The 22,462-nt window shown below is 30.7% G+C and overlaps 2 protein-coding genes and 2 long non-coding RNA genes across 5 annotated transcripts in view; 2 read left to right on the top strand and 2 right to left on the bottom strand.

Annotated features, from left to right (window-relative positions):
* RhoBTB (Rho-related BTB domain containing) overlaps positions 1 to 3,611 on the top strand; it is a 29,795-nt gene extending 26,184 nt beyond the window's left edge. The window contains exons 4-14 of the mRNA XM_065365784.1: positions 98 to 295; positions 381 to 588; positions 665 to 916; positions 1,016 to 1,092; positions 1,502 to 1,631; positions 1,717 to 1,863; positions 1,979 to 2,092; positions 2,183 to 2,353; positions 2,424 to 2,666; positions 2,742 to 2,890; positions 2,966 to 3,611. Of these exons, the coding sequence (XP_065221856.1) occupies positions 98 to 295; positions 381 to 588; positions 665 to 916; positions 1,016 to 1,092; positions 1,502 to 1,631; positions 1,717 to 1,863; positions 1,979 to 2,092; positions 2,183 to 2,353; positions 2,424 to 2,666; positions 2,742 to 2,890; positions 2,966 to 3,146 (1,870 nt within the window). The 3' untranslated portion in view covers positions 3,147 to 3,611. The remainder of the gene's footprint in view (positions 1 to 97; positions 296 to 380; positions 589 to 664; positions 917 to 1,015; positions 1,093 to 1,501; positions 1,632 to 1,716; positions 1,864 to 1,978; positions 2,093 to 2,182; positions 2,354 to 2,423; positions 2,667 to 2,741; positions 2,891 to 2,965) is intronic.
* On the bottom strand, positions 261 to 1,128 carry LOC135846599 (uncharacterized). The gene is made up of 3 exons (XR_010558988.1): positions 1,001 to 1,128; positions 627 to 933; positions 261 to 358 (listed from the first exon to the last, which is right to left on the bottom strand). It is a non-coding gene; the product is annotated as an uncharacterized LOC135846599 (long non-coding RNA).
* On the bottom strand, positions 3,259 to 4,390 carry NHP2 (NHP2 ribonucleoprotein). Its single transcript, XM_065365785.1, has 3 exons — positions 4,143 to 4,390; positions 3,984 to 4,053; positions 3,259 to 3,905 (listed from the first exon to the last, which is right to left on the bottom strand). Exons 1-3 carry the CDS (start codon positions 4,264 to 4,266, stop codon positions 3,674 to 3,676), a joined length of 426 nt encoding a protein of 141 aa, XP_065221857.1. The 5' UTR covers positions 4,267 to 4,390; the 3' UTR covers positions 3,259 to 3,673.
* A 4,741-nt stretch (positions 4,391 to 9,131) lies between these two features.
* Positions 9,132 to 11,299, top strand: LOC135849018 (uncharacterized). Of its 2 annotated transcripts, none has more exons than XR_010559476.1 (8): positions 9,132 to 9,277; positions 9,516 to 9,627; positions 9,726 to 9,828; positions 9,972 to 10,139; positions 10,281 to 10,448; positions 10,590 to 10,673; positions 10,777 to 10,903; positions 11,001 to 11,299. It is a non-coding gene; the product is annotated as an uncharacterized LOC135849018 (long non-coding RNA). The 2 variants fall into 2 exon arrangements; XR_010559477.1 differs by having other exon boundaries at positions 9,149 to 9,277; positions 9,554 to 9,627.
* The last annotated feature ends 11,163 nt before the right edge of the window (positions 11,300 to 22,462 follow it).

Below are 22,462 nucleotides of genomic sequence, written 5' to 3'. Positions count from 1 at the left end.
CAATTTTTCACATTACTCGAGTTACACAGCTTCTGTTCATTGATGAATAGGTAATCAAATTATCAAGAAACTGAATCACTTTTCCTTTCTGTTTCAGATCGGACGTAGTTCTGCTGTGTTTCTCAGTTACCAGTCATGTATCTTTAAGAAACTGTAAAGCGATGTGGGTTCCAGAAATAAGGCAATTCTGCCCTCACACTCCAATCCTACTCGTAGGTTGTAAGAGCGATTTACGGTATATGTATCGCGACGACACGTACTTGAGCTTTTTTCGAGACCGGAGTCCTTTCATTAGGTAATATAACGAATCATTTCCATTTTCAACTTTCATACTATTCCAACGATGCAAAAATTCACACTGAAACAATTCATACACACAGACCGATTAGAAAAAGCGATCTAGTCATGCCAGACGAAGCTAGAGCGATGGCTCGAGAATTCGGCGTAAGTTACTACGAAACGAGCGTGTTAACTTATTACGGCGTCAACGAAGTATTCGAAAATGCCATCAGAGCGGCGTTAATTTCGCGTAAAAATCAACGATTCTGGATGACGAATTTGAAAAAAGTTCAAAAACCGTTACTACAAGTAAACTACGCTCAATTTTCGTATTATTTGATACTTACTAAGGTATATTAATCTTGGGTTTGGGTTATTTCAACAGCTACCGTACTGTCCTCCGAAACCAATTCCACCGCCAGCTCAAGTCCTCGCATCTACGTACGAAGAAAACATACAATGGTTGTATCATCAACAGCAACACGCCGATGTCGTATTCGTCGTCAATAATATAGGATTCACTGCTCATAAATTCATCCTAGCTGCCGCCTCACCTGTGTTTCAACATCTGTTTTCTATACCGAATGAAGCTGTTATTACTACCGAAGTTGAACGAAGCACCAGCGAATCGAGTATTGTAAGAGATTTCTCAATCTGTAATAATAATTTGTAATTACATCTTCGATAATTCATCACGATGATTAATTAATCTCCTGCTTACCTATTTTGTCTTCAGATGACTAATTTCGGAGAAGCTACTCTGGCTGAATTCAACGACGATACGGAATGTTTGATTGTTAATGAAACTGCAAAGTAAGATCAATATATGACTTAAAATTTGGATCTTGATCATAAATTATACATTAATTACATTAAAACTTACTCGAATTAGAAGAATAATTCATAAAACACTTCATTATCCATCGCTCGTTCGAATTTATCACATAAAATGGCAAAATGAGCACATTTTTTGAAAACAAACTGAGGAATGTTTATTTTCCGTAATTACTCGATTCATGCGATGGAAAAATTTGGTAAATTACCGGTAATTCGTAATTTTGAATGTAAACAAATCATATTTCGTTCGTTTGAATCAATAAACATGAGAGCTGTCGTTCGTTTTAATTTTTACGAATTCCATTGGAAAATGGAAAATTTTGAAATTATTATTTAATTAATTATGAATTAATAGAATTATATGCTAATTATTAATTCATTTTAGGTTACCACAGCAACAGAAAAGGTGTAAAGACTGTCCAATACCCGGTTCAACGAGTAATTTTTCAAATCCAAGATCGTATAGTTACAGAAAAGAATTAAATCATCCGGTGTTTTCATCCATTACGATCGAAGTAAATGTCTAAATGTTGAAAAATACTTACTCGACGTTAATTTTCTTACGTAGAACATATAATAATTAGTAATATTGCATTCTAGTGCAATATGTCGAGTGATAGCTGCGAAATTGAAAATTGCCAACACACAGTAATCACTGTTAGTAAGCTCGTTACTCCTACAGCGATGTCTCAATGCTTACAATTTCTGTATACCGGCAACGTAGAACCGAATTATAATTATTTACAAGTACGGTATAATGAATTAAAGAATTTGAGTGAATTATTTTCACTTTCACTGCAAACGAACCAGGTTTTCAAAATAGATATTAAAATGACTAAACCGTCACTGATTTTTTTGGTAGGATTTGAGGCAAGCGGCAGAATTCATGGAATTAAACGAGTTACTCGCTTATATAAATAATATTCAGTCTAAAGATGATTATCTGAATGTTGAATTGAGACAACGATACAAACTGGTAAATAGATTTGCTACTTACCTGACCATCTTGAAATGAAATCACAAGTTACAATTTCAAATTGAATCTAACATTTATAAAAATCCACAGAAATTTCGCGAACGATTAGTAAAGCTGTGTTTAGAAGAAGGACTTTATACAGATATCATATTTCAACTAGACGACGGAGTGTTCGCAGCTCATCGTGCTTTACTTTCATCCAGATGCGACGTAATGAGAGCTATGTTTTCTGGAAATTTTAAAGAAAAAAGTGCCAAAATAGTAAGCACCATCAACGTTGAAAAAAAATTTCAAGCGATGTTTTTGTTTCTAATTCGATGTTTTCGTACAGATCTTCTTTCCTGGAGTACATTCAGACACATTTCAACAGTTACTAATGTTTTTGTATACAGACGACATTAAACCAATCTCATCTACGAGGTGCCTTGATCTCATAGAATTAGCTAATCGTTTATGCCTCATTAGACTAATAAATTTAGTAGAAAGAGCTGTGATCGATGAACTAAATAGGTTTTCGGCGACAGAAAACTCCGATGTAATTCAACCTTGTTTAAGATTACTGGAAACGTGCAAGGTATCAGCGAGAATTTAATTACCTAACTAGATCAAATTTAGAATTTTATACTTGAAAATTACTGATGTATTTCAGTTACACAATGCTGACCAGTTGGCTGACTGGTGCATGAGTTATTTATGCGTCAACTACAATAAATTATGCAAAATGTCACCCAAACTATTGAAAAGCCTGCACCCCGAAAACCAGGAATATTTAATGGAACACAGATGGCCTCCGGTGTGGTAAGTGATCTTTTCTTAGCCAGATACGTCACACTACGATTTACTCAAACTGACTAAAATTTATTCAATTTCAAGGTACCTAAAAGACTCAGATTATTACATGAAGCACGTAAACGAACGTCAACGAGAAGATAAATTATTTCTCAAACGAGGATCTTCCAATAGTCGTTGCCTGTGTTTTGGTGGCAGTAACGAAAAAACTAGTCCAGATCTCAGCGATCCTCCGCCGATAACAGTAACTTGGAAAATTAGATGACAACTACCGGCCTATGTAGTCGCATTACTAGTTCTACTCTTCATCGTTGCGCTTTTTCTTCTCATTTTGTTCATTTAATTCGCCTAACGAGTATCGAAGACGGCCACACAAATTTATCTTGTGTTTTATCTCTTCCGCACATGTAAAATATTATCTCAAAATAGTTACGTCTTAAATCAAAAAACATATTACAACGACGAATACAAATCTAACGATTTCTTTTTCTATTTTATAAATTTATATCCTATTTTTTTCTATCTAAGTAATCATTTTACGTTTTAATGAAAAAAAAAAAATCACGTTTTTGTGCTGTTTTCCTCAATTTTATCTTCTAGATCACCTGTTTTAAGATATTTTTTTTCTCTTTTTACTACGAGTTACTTTATAATTTTTTTTCATTTTTGAATATTTTCTAAGATAGACTGTGTCAATTTTTTTATCGCTGAATACACATCGTAGAACAAACGTAGTCGTTTTTTGTGAACTAAAATGAAAAAATATATATTAAAAAAATCACGATAAAAAAGTTACAATTGTACTGGTAAGTGTTGGACTTCTGTTTGGCACTCTTCGTATAATTCGGCGTATTCCGGGTTTGGTTTCACGAGAACCATGACAGCTGTACGATGTAAACCGGCAGCGTGACCGATATCCTCCCTCGAAGGAGTATAACAATATGGAATATCTTTCTCCTCGCAAATTGCTGGCATATGACACATTATGTCAACAGGAGTAACGTCAGCTCCGAATACTACGATTCTAATGCGGAATAAATAACGATAAGTCGAAACTTCAAGTTGAATTACAAACTGAGTAATAAAACGAGAGAATATTTACCCTTTTTCACCTCGTCGAATTTGTTTCTGAACGTCTTTCAATCCTACACGTATCGATTTATTTTCGGCCGCTGAAATAAACCATACACACGTATGTATCAAAATGCACAAATACTTGAAAAATAACGATAGACTGATAATGTTTGATTTATTTTTTTACCTTTTCTGATCAATTTGAGTAGTCGTTTGGTGGTACCTTTCGAAGCCATGGGTTTGGATATGGCGTTGGCGAATTTCAACTTATCCTTGTAAGTCAACTTTTCTGGTTTCGTTTCTTCTGCCATTATATATGATAAATAATCCAACAAATTATAATTACACAAATTTAAAACGTTATTATTTTAATTAGAAATGAAACACATTCGTTGCGCCGACAAAAATTCACGAAATCCTCGTGTTGTTTGTTTACAAGATAAAGATTCGGCAATTTTTCTTTTTGAATGCGGGATGCGTAACAAATGGTCTGAATGATTCTTTTTCTGACGCATCCGTTCACCGATCAGGCGTTCACTCACTTGACTCACTTTCAGTATTTCAGTTTTTCAGTGTGACTTAATTATTTTTCATTTTTGATTTTGAAATTTTTGAATGAAAAATTGAACATAATTTCATGAGCAATAAAATTAAACGCGATGAAATTTGCTATTTAAGTATCGATTCGATTATGCGATTCATCATGATGAGAATTATTATTCCTTCCATCCTGATTTTAGTTTAGTGACTGGCGATGAATCGATGATTAATTCAATAGAAACACTAGTTCAACTAGTTGGAATTATCTTATTACGGGTAGGTAGTATTTATTTATGAAACTGAATGTTATTATCAGGGCTCGGATATTCTTTCCCTAAAAAACCGAAAATATGCGCTTAAATATTCTCTAAAAAATGCCAAAATATGCTCTGAAAAGTGAACTGAAAATATTCCCTAACGATATGGGTATTGTTTTACAGGAAAAATCAATTCCTATACGATTTTAGTAATATTGTTGTGTAATAACAAGAATTCACAAACAAAAATACAAAACAGAGCGTTTTAAAATCACGAAAAGGTAATTCTAGTTCCATTATTAAAAGAACAAAAAACAAATAAAATGAACAAAAAATTAAGTAGGTACGAGTGAGCTATTGTCAGTTTCATAAAAATATAGTAATTTGATGCAAAAATTTGAAATTGAGCAAAATATTCCCTAAAAACCGCTAAAAAATGTAAAATATGCTCTATAAACGCAAAATATTCCCTAAAATAATGCAAAAATATGCTTTTATATGCTTTTATATGCTTTTATATGCTTTTATGGTGAAATATGCCAAAATATGGTCGAACAAATTAGGCTCATTTTACTTGAAATTTCATGAATCGTGGAGATAATTGAAATTAAAAATTTGACATTTACAGTATTTTCAAAATTCAAAATAAATTCTGCAGAAAATGAGTTTTAAATTTTTGAAAAGTATGACATCCCCATAAAATGCTTTAGAAGCAAAAAATGGTCAAGTTGAAGGGGAAAAACGAAGACGCTGGGCGAATTAAGTTTTTTCAGAAGAACGTTTGCATAAAAAAAATAGATGATGATATGATACCAATCAAAAAAACCGCCAAGACTCATCAACAAATTTTTCAACAATTTTTAGGAAGAATGTAGGTAAGTATGTTTTTTGTTTTTCTGTAAGATGAAGAATCGTAAAGGTAGGTGAGCGTGCTTTTACTTCAATTCAATCACTTCACTTTTGAAGTTTTGAACAGTAAAAAAAGGTAAAATTTCGAGAAAAGTGATCGAGTTAAAGAGAATAAAATGAAGAATATTTTGCTTTTTTAAGTATACCGCTTAGGTGCTTACTCACTGCAAAATTTTAAGCAATTATTCAATTCAAAATTTGATTTACGAAATTTTATTTTTATCGCCTTAATTTTGATCCAGATAAATTGTCACGTAAAGATCGGCGATCGCATTCGCAGATAAATGAATGATGTTGTGTTGTTAAGATGTTTGATAAATTTATTAAATTAAATTTTGAATTTTGATTTGAAAATTAAAAAAAAATTAAAAAAGAAAACTGAAATTTGAAATTGAAAACAAAATTATTCAAAAGAACGGCATGAACGAAATGAACGGCGGTTACGCATCTCGCGTGCAAAAAGAAAAATCAGGTCGTGACGTCAGACTTTTTTCGACCAATAGAATGGTGCAGTGAGAAAATTGAACCAATCACATTCAGCGTACAGCCAGCATCTGAAAAGTAGGTTCAATTAACTTAAGTAGGATAATTTTTTTTAAAAATTAAATAATTTCTCAAAATTAAATATTTTCCAAATCCAAAAATCTGAAATGAAAAATGAAGCTATCATTATGCATTAATAATTACGTATATTTTCATAGGCATTGTGGCATTGATCGAACTTATAACAATTTATTTTTTCTCTGATTGATACCTAATTGTAATTAATTTACTATTCATTACTATTATTCTTATTCATCATAATATTATTTTGAATGCGTTGGGTGTTCATGATGGAATAAATAATCTCCAAAGTCCAAACCTTTTCCAATCACAAGTCTACTTCTTGAGTATGTGAGTCAAATTGAAATTGAGGTGCAAAAAAACTCAAAAAATAAAAATTATTCAAATTTCATAGTTTCGTTGTAATTTATTGATTTCATTTTATTTTTTACTGATATAAATTGTAAACGAAGGTAATGCAAAAATTTCCGAGCATCGAATTTAAAGAAAAGAATACCTATGTACTTGAGGAAGAGCTGGATTTCGCGATTTATTACGTGATAGAGATAATAGGTACAAAAACTCGATTGGGATTTAATTTTCTTACTCAGAACATGTTCATTTTTATTTCAATAATATTCCTGCGTCAAAACAAGCGCAATATTTTCCAATTACCTACACCTCGTACGATCGAAAATATGGCACGTGTACGATTCTTCAAATAAAATCATGTCATCACGGGTCAGATAAAAAGTATATTGTAACAAGGTAACAACGTTTTGCCTTGAGTTCATCTTACAAATTGCAGCTTTTACAGATTAAAAATACGATAAGAAAACGTAATTTCCCCTATCTATTCAGTCAATTATAGAGATAAACTAAAAGTTGGAAATCCATAATCAATTACTATACTAGGGGCTAATTGCACTGCATTGTGTATCCATTCAGTGACTGGTTCTTATCGGTTCGTGCTGCGTGAACGATAAACGGTATCACTTTCAGTTTTTAACTTTCATTGAATATGCAATTAGGGACCACTTATCTACGTATTATTTATCGCATTATAAGACGTAATTTTTACCAATCGAGTACACAGTACCTACATCGTAGGTAGGTACCTATTTGTTTTATTACGATCATACGATGTTGCTACTTGCTAGCCCTTAAAGATGAAACTTGCTATCGATTTTCTCGCTTTTTCAAAAGTTTAAACTTTTTTATAAGTGAAATTTTTCTTGCTTCCCTTTTTTTAAAAAAAGAAATAGAAAATCAAGAAGAATAAATTGATGGAGAAAAAAAAGCAATGTGATAGATATCAAACTTGCAGATGGTACCAATAGGTACTTCTACTTACCTAGTGAATAGTTCTTATGGCAGAGAAGTGCATTTTTACAAGTGTAGTTTTCAGATTGAGTTTTCTTTTTCACGAATAAGGAATAAAAATGACGAATTTTTTCAACCTTACCTATCCCATCTTTTCTGTATGAACCATCTTCCTTCACTCACTGTATAAATGGCATTAGAGTTTCGAGGTATTTTATTTTCCAATCGACTTGAAATAAGTTCAAAGCCGTCAAAAAATCGAATAGTAACCTTTGTTAGGCTCTTTAGTCTTCATAATATCCATAAGAACGTTTGAGATTTTTCTATTACGTAAGTGCCTACCTACTAATTTTTAAAGACTTATTTATTCGATATCAACTCGACTAAAAATCAAATCGAGTTCTGTGATTTCATTCAAATGTTTTTTTACACGTTTTTCTCGATAGTTTGGTGAAATATCTGCCAATCATCCATCATCATTCCTATTTCCCGTTTTAACGAGAGAGGGAGGGAGGAGGATGAGAAGGCTTGTGATTTTTACGCATTGGGAATTTTTGGATTGGTAAAACTGCAACACTTTGTGGGCTCATACCTCGAAACTGATTAAATAATGTAATTTGGAGAAAATCTGTTCGCGATTCAAAATCAGAAAAGCTCAAAGTTGAACTTTACTGGTGAAAGCTCAACTTTTCATGACGAAATCCAAAATTAAAAACTAGGTAGGTACCATACGATTTAAAAATTCGAAAAAAATTACGTGAACGATTTTTTTATCGTCTTTTTAACATTATACTAATTTTAAAATAGAATTTTAATAGTCCTCTCCCAGCTCCTAAATCATGAAAAAAAATAACAAATAACAAAAATGTGCTGTGACGCGTTGATTTTTACTGAAGTGGGGAGATAGGGTCGTTTTTTAGACTGAGAGCGATGTTTTTGAAAAATTCAATTTATTTTGAAACTTGACCTTCCGAAATTGGTAGAAATTAACGTGTCACGTAAACTCGCATTTTTGCAATTTTCCAACCCCCCCCCCCAAATAGTAGCTATGAGAGCACCGAGTGGTGGTACCTAACTACCGATCTGAAAAATAATTGAATATATGAATTCAGCTTGTTTGAATTAGTAAAAATCGACATGTCACGCTACATTTTGTGTTTTTTCTTCAAAATTGTACAGGGTGGGGGCTCACTAAGGGGTCGCATTCACAAAATTAGAGGATATTCGAAACTCAGAACCTTTGAAAATCACACAAACGAGACGCTAAACGTCACTATAATTTTTAGGAATTTGTGCCATGTTGGGGCCAGGAGAGGAGAGCTAGAAGGGGTTAGATTGAGAAATATTCGAATTTAGAACCTTTAAAGTGGTAACAATTAATACCTATGTCACTTCACTCTCGAAGATTTTTTTTGCGTTTCGATCAAAATTGTGGACCTTGAACTTAGGGAAGTTTAAATCACATTTTAAAAATCACTTTATTAAAAGAGGATTAAAAAGTGTAGATACGTGCTGCAAAGTTTTCAAATTCTTAAACAGATGATGAGCTGTTATGATTTTGATTCGTGATTTTAAATTTTCAATCCAGTTGCATAATATTTTTTTTTTGCTTCGAAATATGGGAACACTGATTGTTCCAATAATTTCTAGCGCCAGACTATATGTACTATGTATGAGATTTCAATGAATCTCTTTCTCTTTTTCTGCTGATGCTGACCAACGACGAGGAGCTCACGTTGCAGATACCATGGTAAGTTGAACAAACAAATTTATAATCAATTATTTTACCTAATTATTAATTATAAAAGGCATATAATCAAGTTATAGTCGTTATTATTGATATTTTAAAAAAACTGACTCAGAAAATCTAAGAATTTGTAGCTCGTATTTTCATGTTGCATACGTCTAGGCATTTTTAATGCGTAAATTCCGAATTCGAAATTGAAATTCATTATTAGCCTATGACTTATTAAATTCGTTCATTTTAGATCTTTCTCTACATTCATAATCCCCATTTCTTCTGCAGTTATGGCAAATTGGCAAAAACTACAAAACCAAGCCAAGTTTTAGTAACAATGGGACATTGAATTGTATGCCTAGGTTTGTAATTTTTTTCTTGACAACATTTTTCAATCACGTGTTTGTTTCATTTGGTTTGTTTTTTGTTGCATTTTTTCATAATTTATTTCTGTTGATAGGATACCTATGATCACTTGATCAGTTGTCTTGTCACCGTTCTTAGATGTCCAACAAAAGGCTGCCAATGCCAAATTCACTCGGATGGATTATTCAAAAATAAAGGTAAATTTACGTAACAATAGACTTTAAATTGTGTGGTTAGATTTGTAATTTTTTTCTTGGCTTAATCTTTAATCGCATGTTTTTTCCATTTGGTGTTTTTTTGAGTGGTTACATTTTTTAATAATTTATTTCTGTTGATATAGGATATGATCAGTTGTTGTCTTGTCACCGTTCTTTGATGTCCGATTGTCCGACAATACCTAGGCTGTCAAATTCATTCTGATAGGATATGATCAGTTGTCTTGTCACCGTTCTTTAATGCCCGTCTATAGGCTGCCAAATTCACTCGAATGGATTATTCAAAAATAAAGGTATGTTTAAGTAACAATAGACATTAAATTGTGTGGTTAGATTTGTAATTTTTTTCTTGGCCTAATCTTTAATCGCATGGTTTTTCCATTTGGTTTTTTTGAGTGGTTACATTTTTTAATAATTTATTTCTGTTGATATAGGATATGATCAGTTGTTGTCTTGTCACCGTTCTTTGATGTCCGATTGTCCGACAATACCTAGGCTGTCAAATTCATTCTGATAGGATATGATCAGTTGTCTTGTCACCGTTCTTTAATGCCCGTCTATAGGCTGCCAAATTCACTCGAATGGATTATTCAAAAATAAAGGTATGTTTAAGTAACAATAGACATTAAATTGTGTGGTTAGATTTGTAATTTTTTTCTTGGCCTAATCTTTAATCGCATGGTTTTTCCATTTGGTTTTTTTGAGTGGTTACATTTTTTAATAATTTATTTCTGTTGATATAGGATATGATCAGTTGTCTTGTCACCGTTCTTTAATATCCAACAATAGGCTGCCAAATTCACTCGAATGGATTATTCAAAATAAAAGTAAGTTTACGTAACAATAAACATAAAATTATGAGCTTGCATGTTTGTTTCATGTGTTTGTTTTTGTAATGGCTGCATTTTTTTCTATACAATGTGTTGATAGGTTTTCGTCGCGCCTTGAATATATTATCAGCTGTCCGCTGTTTCCTTCGGAATTCGGAAATGAGTCATCATATACGTTTCATCATTCTTTAAAGATTTCGAATTCACTCGGATTATTGAAAATCAAGGTAAGGAATACGATTTAAAATATATTTAAGCTTGGGCTTATACGTATGTACTGTTTTTCCGGTAAATTATCATTGTTTTTTTTTCAATGTGGAATAGGTTCGTTAGTTCAATCGAGCAGCCTTCAATCCAGTCTCTATATCGATAGTGAAGAAGATACCAGTATCTTGCAGTAATTAAAGAATTAAGAAGTTTGATAATTCGGTAAATACTTTTCAACTTTATATTTCAATCGAGTACTAGGCGATAATTTTTTAGACGATTAGATTGTAGATAGCGTAATTTATGATTTCGTGTGTATTTTATCATCGTTCCAATGTTTTTATTCGTTCATGTTTGAGTCATTTTCGTGTTTCGAGTGATAGGGATCCAAGTTTTGTGAATATTAGTTCACCTATCTCCCCTAGATGTCTGAGATATCTTAATGATTTATCAGAAAAATGATAATTAATGACGAAGAACAGGGCGTTGATTTTTCCTTTTAAAAATTAACAGAGAAAAATTCAGTTGCCACAGTAATTGAATTATTTTTTTTATTGAGCCTTTGAACTCTAGTCGCAGATTTTCAGTCGTATTCAAATCACTTCGCTTAATTTATGTTCATCTTAAAATGTGAAATGAGCTAGCTTACTTACTTTTATTAGGTATTTGGTAAATCGATTTTTATTACCTGTTATAATTTCACTGGCATGCCTACCTTGGTACTATAGCTCTCAATAAATTGAGGTAGCAAAGTGAACCCATTTAGAGAGATATTAGAAAAAACAAATATTTACTTGCTTTTTGATTTGCGAAATTTTACTTTTTAAATTTTGGAAATTCATAATCAAATCATTGTAATTTCAAATAAATTAATGTCGATAAAAATTTTCATACCTAAATTTAAAACCCTGGAAGGTTAAACGAGCTGAATTTCTTCATTTTTTTCAATATTGAAGGGGAGAAAACAATTTTGAAATTTCCCAAAATTATTGATTTTGCATCACAAATGTAATTTGATTATTTCCCCCCAACCACAATAGAGCATTGGAGAGTGAAATGAAACAAATAGCAGAAATTTATCGGAATTGTTTAATAGTTGTAAATGAGAGTTTTTTATTTTTCATTTTTGGGGGTATTTTATTGGTGCAATGAAATCGACCGAGACCTTAGACCAGGCCTTCAACAATTTGTCGAAATACCCAATTTATTAAGTAGGTATTATTTTTGCTCCTTCATCATACTTACTATACAGAGGGATAATGTTCTCGAAAGTCACCTGTGATTTATTCACGGTTCAATTCATGTAGTATGCTTAACATAGTCCTTAAGCGTTCCTTCTCCATCTCGCAGCATTATATTGATCTTATGAAATGTGGGGTAGGAATATCAGAACTTAAGTATGGGTATACATAGACGTACATTCTCGTAATACTAACGCTGTTGTTTTAAAAGTAAAGAAATTACTTACATATTATAAACACTAACTTCATCAGTATCATACAATATGTACCTACTATCGGATTGTTGTAGAAGCCCCTATACTTCTCCTATTTTATAATAAAGTGGAAAAGGGTATGTACTTAATCGTTCGTTAGACTTCTTATGAGAATCGCTATGAAAATGTTACATCTGACAATCGAAAAATAATTTAATAATGTGATATGGCCTCACTCACTGCAAGGTCTATGGGGATCTGTTAATAAATTTGTGTTCTCTAACGTAGGAGAGTGAAAAAAATCCCAAGTGTAAATTAAAAAATTTAATGAATGTATAATATGTACCTTAAACTCGTCATTGACGAATGATCAAACCATTCTTGAAAATCATTTGGACCGGAAAGGTTTTTTTTTAAAACTTGACAAATTATACAGGTATAGATAGGTACTTATTGCTTATTCTTCAATATTATCAGTAAAAAGAAAAACAATTACTTACAGTTTTGAAATATTTGTGACGATGTGTCTCTTTGTTTTTTGTTAGTTACATTCCTTACTCAACTTTTTTTTTCACTTCTAGCTACTTACCTATCTGCTTTTGTTATTAAACTCGGAGTATAACAAACCTAATTCTTTTAAAATCATTATAAAAATATGAGGACGATTTCGGAAATCAAAAGTTGGATTGCGATCATAATCTCAATCTTATTTAGTATTGTAGATGAGAATGACTTCCTTAGATATGTAGGTACCTACATTAACCACCAAAACTTGAGTTCACCCAACTCGTATCTGTTAATTTTTTTCACCCTGTCCCAAAGTCATTCCATTCATCAATTTGATTAAAATTTTTGGAGTCATGTATCTCAATTTGGCTCAAATTATTTTCACATCTACCCATCCAACAATTGAGAAAGTTTAATTTTTAATGATTTATATAATGACAGTTTCAACTTATTGGTAGTTTTGAATGATTCTTATGCCTTTCTAACACTTGTCACTCGCCTCTGCTAATGCATCCACCACAGTCATCTTTAGGCTTATCCATTTTATATATGTAGCTTTTTATTTAACATTGTATCAATTCTGGTACCATATTTAGCTTCGTCACACTTTCATTTTTAGACTTCACATCAGCTGCAATGTACGACTGTGAACTCATAAGGATCTTTATAATAAGGACGCGTAGGTACTTGAATTTGATTTTTTTTCAAGTTGGAGAACTCATAAAACGTTATCCATATTGAAAATTTTAGTTTTCTAATCATAAAATTCTGGACCTTAGGTATAAATTTTTGGGGTTCGAATTTTCACGAAATTATGAAAAAATACAGCTTTGACTTCGCAATTCATCTTTTTTTGCCATTTTCAATTCTTTTTTTTTAGAATTTTGAGATTCACCTTTAATAAATGCAATTGTACATGTATAATTAAAGAAGTGTTAGAAGGTAGAGAGGGGGGGGGGTGATTTTATTGAAGTAGAAGTTTGCAGAAATTACACCTCAAAAATATCCTTTTAGCTACGTTGTATGTTCATGTTGAAAGTGGGTCTCAAACTACTACTAAAAAATGAAAAATAACTAAAAGAAAAATAACTTGCAAAATTTTAGTATCATTTTCTTTTTTTGTCAATTTTGAAAATTTGTTGACTTTGAATTTGGTACCTACGAATAAGTGGCTGGAATTTTTACAATGGATTATCTCTCCTAATCTGAAAACAGAAAACTCAAATTCAAATGTGAGATTTTTGGAGGGAAAAAAATGATTAACAAAGGTTCCCAAGAAAGACAATCATGAGAAATATGTAGTTGTACCTATTAGAAATAGATGATTACTTACTAAGGTACATAGGTAAACTAATTATATGAATGTCACATTTTGGGAATTACCTACCTATCAGTATTTGAAGGATTTCCAATGGGCAAAAACATTTATGAAATAAATTATTGACCCTCGCCAACGTTGTTATTTGGTGTGCTTGCAACAATCTAAGAAGGCTTGTTTAAAAATTCATTTCGATTTCAGATTTCATCAATGGAATCACTTCATTGAAAAATGTTGAATGTCAGATACCTAGTATGTACACATTTTTAAACCCAACTTGATAATTATACCTATGAGAGTGAAACTGTGAATTTTTGCCTCCATTTTAACCAGCCTTTTTTGATTTTTTTTGGGGATGCAATGACTCCAATAATGGACTGGGGCAATGGGCCACTTGACACGATTATTTTCTGAAATAGATTTATCTCATGCTTCACACTGAAATCGCTTTTAAAATGAATACAGTGCTTTTGAGACTCCCTCCTCCTCATCTACCTTACAGTTATGCTGGCTAATTTTTTGTTTGATTTTTGTCAGTTTACTCGTATGGTTTTGTTTTCTTCAAAGTTCTGTGTTTTTGAATGGCTGAAATGCTGTGATTGCAACACATGTTGTTAAAGAAAAGGTTTTGCACTTTGCAGTCACTCGTTTTTTCTTTTCTGGTCAAGGAAGGAGGGGATCAGAAGTAGATACCTGTGGGCATCATCAACAATGTATAGGTATCGCATTTTGTGAAGAAATTGATTCATTATTTTTTTTTTATTGAATCGTTCTGAAATGAGATCTGTTCTCTGTATACTATTTTGTTACCTGATGGTGTTTTGCACTAACCAGACATATAGTTTTTTTAAATGAAATTAGAGGAATATTTTTTTAAAGGGTTGCGAGAATCAATTTTTTGTAATTCGGCTTTGAAAGAAATGCTGACTTGGTTCAGTTTTGAAATGTTTGATTTGATACAACGATATCTATCTTGCTTACTTAATAATCAAATGCAAAATACCTATCAATTTTTTTATAAAATCAAATATTAAATACTTGATGGTGGATATCATCCAATTTACTATCTTGGAAAAAAGTGAATAAAATATTATGAATAAATAGCGAAAATACTTCAATTTTAATGTTTTTATTTAACAAGGAACAATTAACAAGATCACATTTTTACAACTAGATACTAAAAGTATGAGTGAATTTTGCTCTGGTCTCGTATTCACGACACCATTTGCTCATCTTATAAGATTCAGAATAAGTTTGAGATTCTATTGTTTTACATAATTAAGTTTTTTAGTCCAATTTTTGAATCTACATACTTACCACTTTGATATGGCATTGTTGATTGCATAAATAATTTTCATTTGTTTTTGTTGGTCTATCAAATCAAATAAGTTGGAAAAGAGAGGAGATTTTTGCAAATTTTCTTCAAATTTGCTTTCAACAATATAACTATGATCCTATTCCAGTTCAAGATGCTATTGAAATTTACATACCTACTTACAATCAGCAGTTTATTCATATTATTGTTGTTCTGATTTCATCTTTTTTTGTATTGGTGGTGAAGAAGGGAGGGACTAGATACCAGCAATACCCAACATCCCTGTAAATACAACAGTCTGATGCGTTGAATGCATTCCTTTTTTTTGTTTTATTTTAAAAGGAATTGATTCAGTATTTTTCAAAAGATCAAATATCAATAACCATGAATTAGCTACACTGGATAAAGCATTGACAAAAATCTCAATTTTGGCATTGTTTGCTTCAAATGGGTGAACACTATAAAAAAATTGGAGCCTTTCAGCCATGCAAAGAGGCTGAGTCGGGGTTCTTCTCTATAAAATTATTTTTGAAAAAACAATTGTTATGTCTCTTTTGGGTAGAGCGACCTATTAGGTATCTTGTCAACCCTCTCCCTCCACCATACAAAATATAATTATGATTTTACAATTTTAGTTTTCACATTCTTCTGACTCATTGACCTTATACTTGGCCTCTGCTAGAAATTTTCTATAATGGGTAGATTGCAAAAATTATGATTTTTTTTTTAAATTTCAACAAAATATGTTTCTAAATTGAGTCAAAGTTTTTTTTAGTCATCTAATGTAGATTTTGGTGATGAATTATTTTCTAAAAATTTTATGGCAGAATTGCCTATTGCATATCATGCCCTATACAATTTTTCTTTTCAGAAAAACTTCAGTCATTTATTCAATGGTTGCCAATGTTAGCCTCAAAAGGCAAAATTACTACTTGAAACTTTTTGAGAAAATGATTTGTAATTGACATTGATCCAATAATTTCATTTTGGATGAAGTAGGTACCTCTACCTGAATTTCAACTCATTAAATGTGAACAAATAATTAGAAATTGAAAACATGCACTTGGCAACACTGTTGTGATTTTTTTTTGAATAATTTTATAAAAATCTTTGTTATAAATACGGATGGAATTTGAGTCAATGGGTAGTTTGAATAAGCTGAAAATGAAAAAATTGTTACTATTGTTTTTGGGATCTCTTCTATTAGCTTATTCAAACTACCCACTGACTCAAATTCCTGAAAAATGAGTCACAATTTCTGTATACAGTAGACTTCCGCTTATCCGGACTAACTGGGGAATTTGGATGTCCGGATAAGCAAAAATCCGGATAATACGGATTAATGTTTTTGGTTGAATTTTTGACCGAAAATGACTGTTTTTTTGATGATAATGGTGTATTTTTGTAATTTTTAATGAAAAGTGCAAAAGATGAATTTTATTTCTTCACAAAATAGAGAAAAACAAATCAAAAACAAAGATAAAATTTTTTTTGAGTATGTACTCGTATGTAATTCATGTATACTGGTCCGGATAATACGGATTTTGTCCGGATAATCGATAAGTCCGGATAATAAGGAGAATTTTTTTTCGTCCGGATAATACGGCTTTCCGGATAAGCGGAAGCCGGATAAGCGGAAGTCTACTGTATCTCTATTTATAGCAAAGATGTTCATAAAAGTATTCAAAAAAATTCTCAACAGTGTTGCCAAATGCATGTTTTCATTTCTAATTATTTGTTCACATTCAATGAGTTGAAATTCAGGTAGAGGTACCTACATCATTCATAATAAAATTATTGGATTAATATCAATCCCAAAACAAAACAAAAATCAAAATAAAACCACATATTAAGTATTTTGTTGAACGGTTTACGTTCTTATGCACAGACAAATGTGCCTAATTCCATTGTAGGTACTCTATGTAAAATAAAAATATAGGTACTTACTTAATTTATCAAAAATCTCTCTGAGATATGTATTCTAATTTGAAATGCTTATTTTATAATGATAACTAATCAGATACAGAATGAATACAATCTAATCCACAGTTTGCACATGGAATGTGATTCAGCTAAAATACCATTGATACAAAATTCTAGTTTTTATTTTCTCTGAATTTATAGGTCCTTCATGTGACATTTTTTCTACTAAATTAAATTTTTGAATATTCATTGATCTATGGAATGAGTTAGAGAAGAGGGAAGAATTTCATTTACCTCCTACTTATAAATTTAAATAGTTTGTATTATTGCAAATTTTTATCATTAAAAACTGGGGGGGGGGATTTTTGATCAATTAAAGTAAATGGGACCTCCTCATTTGTAATTTAACCTTCATGATTTTATATGAGTAAAATGGTGAGTCTGGTTCTATCTTGACCTGTCTCATTTTGATTTGTAGGCTTCAACCACTCTAGTGGTAGTTAGGGTCATAAAATGTGCTTTCATTTCATCACATCTTGTAATTTTTTTTTGGTTACATGAAAAAATTGATTCAGTATTTTTTAAAAGATTAAAGATTATAAAATATTTATGTTTTGTAAAAATAAGTGCAGTGATAATCAAAAATCTAACTTACGTAGGTATCCTAATTTTGGTGTTTAATTTCACATGTGCTATCAATCTTAATCAAACACAAAATGCATAGATAGCATCGAATCCACAGTTTGCACATGGAATGTGATTTAGAAAAATTCCTTTGTAGATTCTTATCTACATTTCATTGAACCTACTACAGGTCATCAAAAAAGCATAAATGAACTTTTGTGGTTATACCTACAAATGAATTTTTTTTTTTTTGGGGGGGGGGGGGGGGGGTAATTATTTCATTGGTGAAATCAAATATGTAGTATCATATCATTTGATATTTAACCAACAAGAAAACCATGTATTGGCTCATAAACCCATGATTTTTATCTGAGTTTCTCTTTTCATGTGGGGGGGGGGGTTAAATGTTGATGAAAATTTGTTACTGGAGATGATATGAGAGCCGAGAGGGTACCTATTTGAAACATTTCAGCTGTGAAATTATTCTGATGAACATCAAAAGTAAAGAAAAGGGGTTTTCTCAATGTTTATCAATTTTTGTGGGTTTCAGAATAGGGATTTTCATGTTGATTTTACATTTATAAAAAATATCAAAAACCTTGAGTATACTACTTCAAGTTTATGAGTGTGTATTGTTTTTTAGAATTTCTTTCAATAATATGCATGTCCAATCAAAAGGGTAGGAAGAGGGAATGAATTAATTTTTGGTGCTAAATTTCAAAAAGTAGACTCCAAAGTAATCTCTGAAATGCTAAAAAAAATGAAAACATTGCTAAATAACACTTGTAGATTTCAACTAGGTACCTACTCAATCAAATTTTTTAATTTTTATTTTATTGCAAAGTCAACCTGAAAATGTCTTTTTGTGAACTTTGAAATTTTTGAACTAGAATTTTCCTACCAATAAACATCTAGAGATCTCCTAACATGAAAAAAATCAGTTTAAAATCTGGGTCCAAATGAAATTTTCTTGCCTTACCTATGATTTATTTTGATTTTTCACTTGAATGGAAGCTTTAAAAAATTGATTCAGTATTTATCAAAAGATTAAAGATTAAAGATCTTTCTATTTTTTCAATCTTCTCTTCACTCTCTCATTAGGATCAGAGTCAAACACTATGTTTTGAACAGAATTCTGTTTGTAAACAGTTTGTTTAAATTTTCTTTTTTTTTTCAATTTTTGTTTTTAAACTCTAAAAATTGTTTTTTTTAGAACTTTTCAAGGGTCTACTTACCACATTTTTGTTTCATTTTCAGACAAAAAACTTTTTAAACCAAAAAATGATTGTTTTGTAATTTTTTAAAAAAAGAATTTGTACAACACTGATTTAAGTAGGTATAAAAAAGGAGAAAAATGAGTTAGCATAGGAACATATTCTATTTTCTAATGTTGGATTCATTTGTGTATCATAATCAAACTCAACTTTTGAAATAGGTACCATCCAATTAATTGACAGTTTAGATGAATTATGGAATTTTAGTTCTTTTCTTCCTTGAACATGCATGGTAGGTATTGCCCACATGATCTTTTTTCGTAAAACTGAATCACTTTTTGTGGAAATTTCGTTATCTAGCCCTACATTTTGTTTTCATTATGTGTTTTCATCACTTTAAAGGTCTATTACCTAGATAAAGAAGGGTAGAAAAGACATTTTGTGGATATCATAGTTTAAAATTTTAAAATGTTGCTTACATTTGAAGAAAATTTGAAAAAAGTGATATCAAAGTTTATTCCAAGTAATTCTCTTTTCGTAAAACTGCATCACAAATTGTGGGAAGGAAGTTCATGTGGATATTACTGCATACTAGTTTTTGTTTCTTCTCATGCTCTTCTATAGTGGTGACTACATAATTATAGGTACAAATAGACCTGAAATGATTTCTTCAATAGTGATTTTTTTGACCTTTAGGTAATACTTTTTAATAAGGAAATAGGCTGATTTTCATTTCGCCCAAAAAATGAAATGAAATTACTATTGGATCAACTTTTCAAAAAAATATCAAAATTAGATATTATTCTTGATGATTTTTCACCACTTGTGTTTTTTTTTGGGGGGAGGGGGGCAAAATAAAATAGAATGCCCAAAATATATTCCAGGTACTTTTACATTTGATTTTTTTTAATTGCTCTAAAAAAAGTAAAGGGCCAGTGAGAAATACACAAAGTCAAAGGAGAGGTTCAATTAATGGGAATTCTTTGAGAATAATTTTTCTTTTGACATTTTATTTTAAAAGTTTTAAGAAATTAAATTACATAGTAGTTTTTCAAGATTTCAAGGAGGTAAGGGGAAAAATTTCTTCTGATGATGTTAATGTGTGGGAGTATCTATGCTGTGTCAATTTTTGTAAAGGTTTAATAAAAAATAATGCTTTTATTTATGTAAAATTTTCAAGAAATCCAGAAGAAACAGTTTCTTAGTTTTTTTATCCATTATCAAATGAGAGAAAAATGTTACAAAATCACAATCAATGATTTCATTGTAATCAGTATTTTTCACAAATTGAAAATTGTGGTGATTATTTTATGAGTTGTATTCACTTTAGGTATGAAATATCATTGCAGGTAAAATTATTTAGTCTATATAAATTTTTAAAGTGATTTCTAATCCTTTGAAATATGCATTTAAAATTAAATTCAAAATTTACTTTGATTTTGACTGGGAAAAATTGGTATCTTTTTCAGAAAAAAAGTCACATAATTATCAATAATCAGTATTTCTCAAAAATATGAAATGAAATCCTAACTCATTTGTTTTCATTTGCATCCTACTTGGGAAAAAACTGCATACTTTGGTAATGATGCATAGTTTGATTCCAAAGGGATAAAATTGATATCATTTCTAGAAAAAAAGTCACGTAATTATCATTTTAATCAGTATTTCTCAAAAATATGAAATAAAATCATGACTGGTTTGTTTTCATTTGCATGCTTCTTGGCAAAAAACTGCAAATTTGGTAATGATTGTTTGATTTTAAAGGGATAAAATTGGTAGTATTTTCAGAAAAAAAAAGTCATGTAATTATCATTTTAATCAGTATTTCTCAAAAATACGGAATGAAAATAACAACTTGTTTTTTCCATTTGCATCTTTGAGAAAAAACTGTATACTTTGGTATTTATAATTTCGGTCCTTTGTCTTAATATTACTTTTCTAATAGGTATCCATTAATGTAGGTATTTGAATCAAGAAGTTTTTTTTTCACATCAGTGAGTTTTTTTTTTTTTAAAGTTTCCCTTCAGCTTACATAGGCTACCTAATATGATTTTTGATGTTGAGGGCTATCTCATACACATTTTAAAAAATGTCTTTCTGCATTATGTACCTAGCTAGGGAATTCCAAAAATGCCCCAACTGTACTCTTACAATTTACATAGACCTCAACATTAGCATTTTTATTCTATGATGATTAAGTATTATTAGTGAATCTCCTCCTAAGAGTCATCCATATTGGAAATTTTAGTAGGGATGTGCATTTTCCTAACCCATTGATCTTGTCATTGGGAAGAATCAACTCACCTACAGCTGAACCAGATTCAAGAAACAAAAAAACTAAAATTCCATAATTTATATTAATTGAAGATTAGCTGATGATCCTTAGGTATCTCAAAATTTCAGTTTTATCATTATGTAGGTACAAATGAATCCAACATTTAAAAATAGAAAATGCTACATAACTCTGTTTTTTCCTTTTTTTACAATATAATGGAAAAAAATTTACAATTTTTTGTAAAACTGTGGTTGAAAGTGAGTTTTGTTTTCGTAAAACTGTATCACTTTTTGTGGGAAACTTGTAATTCAAGTTTTTTGTGATTATAAGCTTTTTTGTCTTCAAATGTTTATCAGATAGAAGAAAAAAGAGTATTTTTTTGGATTTTATAGTTTTTGAAAAAAAATTTAAAAAAAACATCTCTACTCATCATAAATAATTTCCAATAATTTGTGGTCAAATTTATTTTAAAAATCCATAATTTTTCATTAAAAGTACCTACTCATTGTCAGTAGGCTGCATTTTTTTGTGAAAGGTACCAAATTTATAAAAATTGTAATTTGAAGTTTTTGAAACATTGATTGTGGTATATTAGGTGAGGCATGAACAAAAATGTTGGTTTTGACCAAATTAATTGTAGACCTTCATTTTGAGTTCATAGTCACCTAGAAAAAATGTTAGCCCCAGAGATTTTCCTGGAAGGGGAACCTTGTTTGAAAAATTGTTGTTTTTTCACTTTAGCCCCCTTCAATTATTTTTTTAAAAAATGATCCAAGCCCAAAAGGTACAAATTCTAGATTCTGGGCCAACCTAAGCCATTGCCATTAGAATCCAAGACCACTTCTAGGATTTTACTTTTAGATTGAAAATTTACAATACAATATTATTTCTTCTCAAAAATAATACACATTAATTGTGCCAAAAGCATTGAAAAATATCATTTCTGAAGCTGGAGAGATATTTTAGAA

The sequence above is a fragment of the Planococcus citri genome, chromosome 5 (genome assembly GCF_950023065.1).
Source record: "Planococcus citri chromosome 5, ihPlaCitr1.1, whole genome shotgun sequence".
Lineage (NCBI taxonomy): Eukaryota > Metazoa > Arthropoda > Insecta > Hemiptera > Pseudococcidae > Planococcus > Planococcus citri.
Note: the sequence above shows the minus strand (reverse complement) of the source record. Positions and strands in the feature narration are given on the sequence as shown.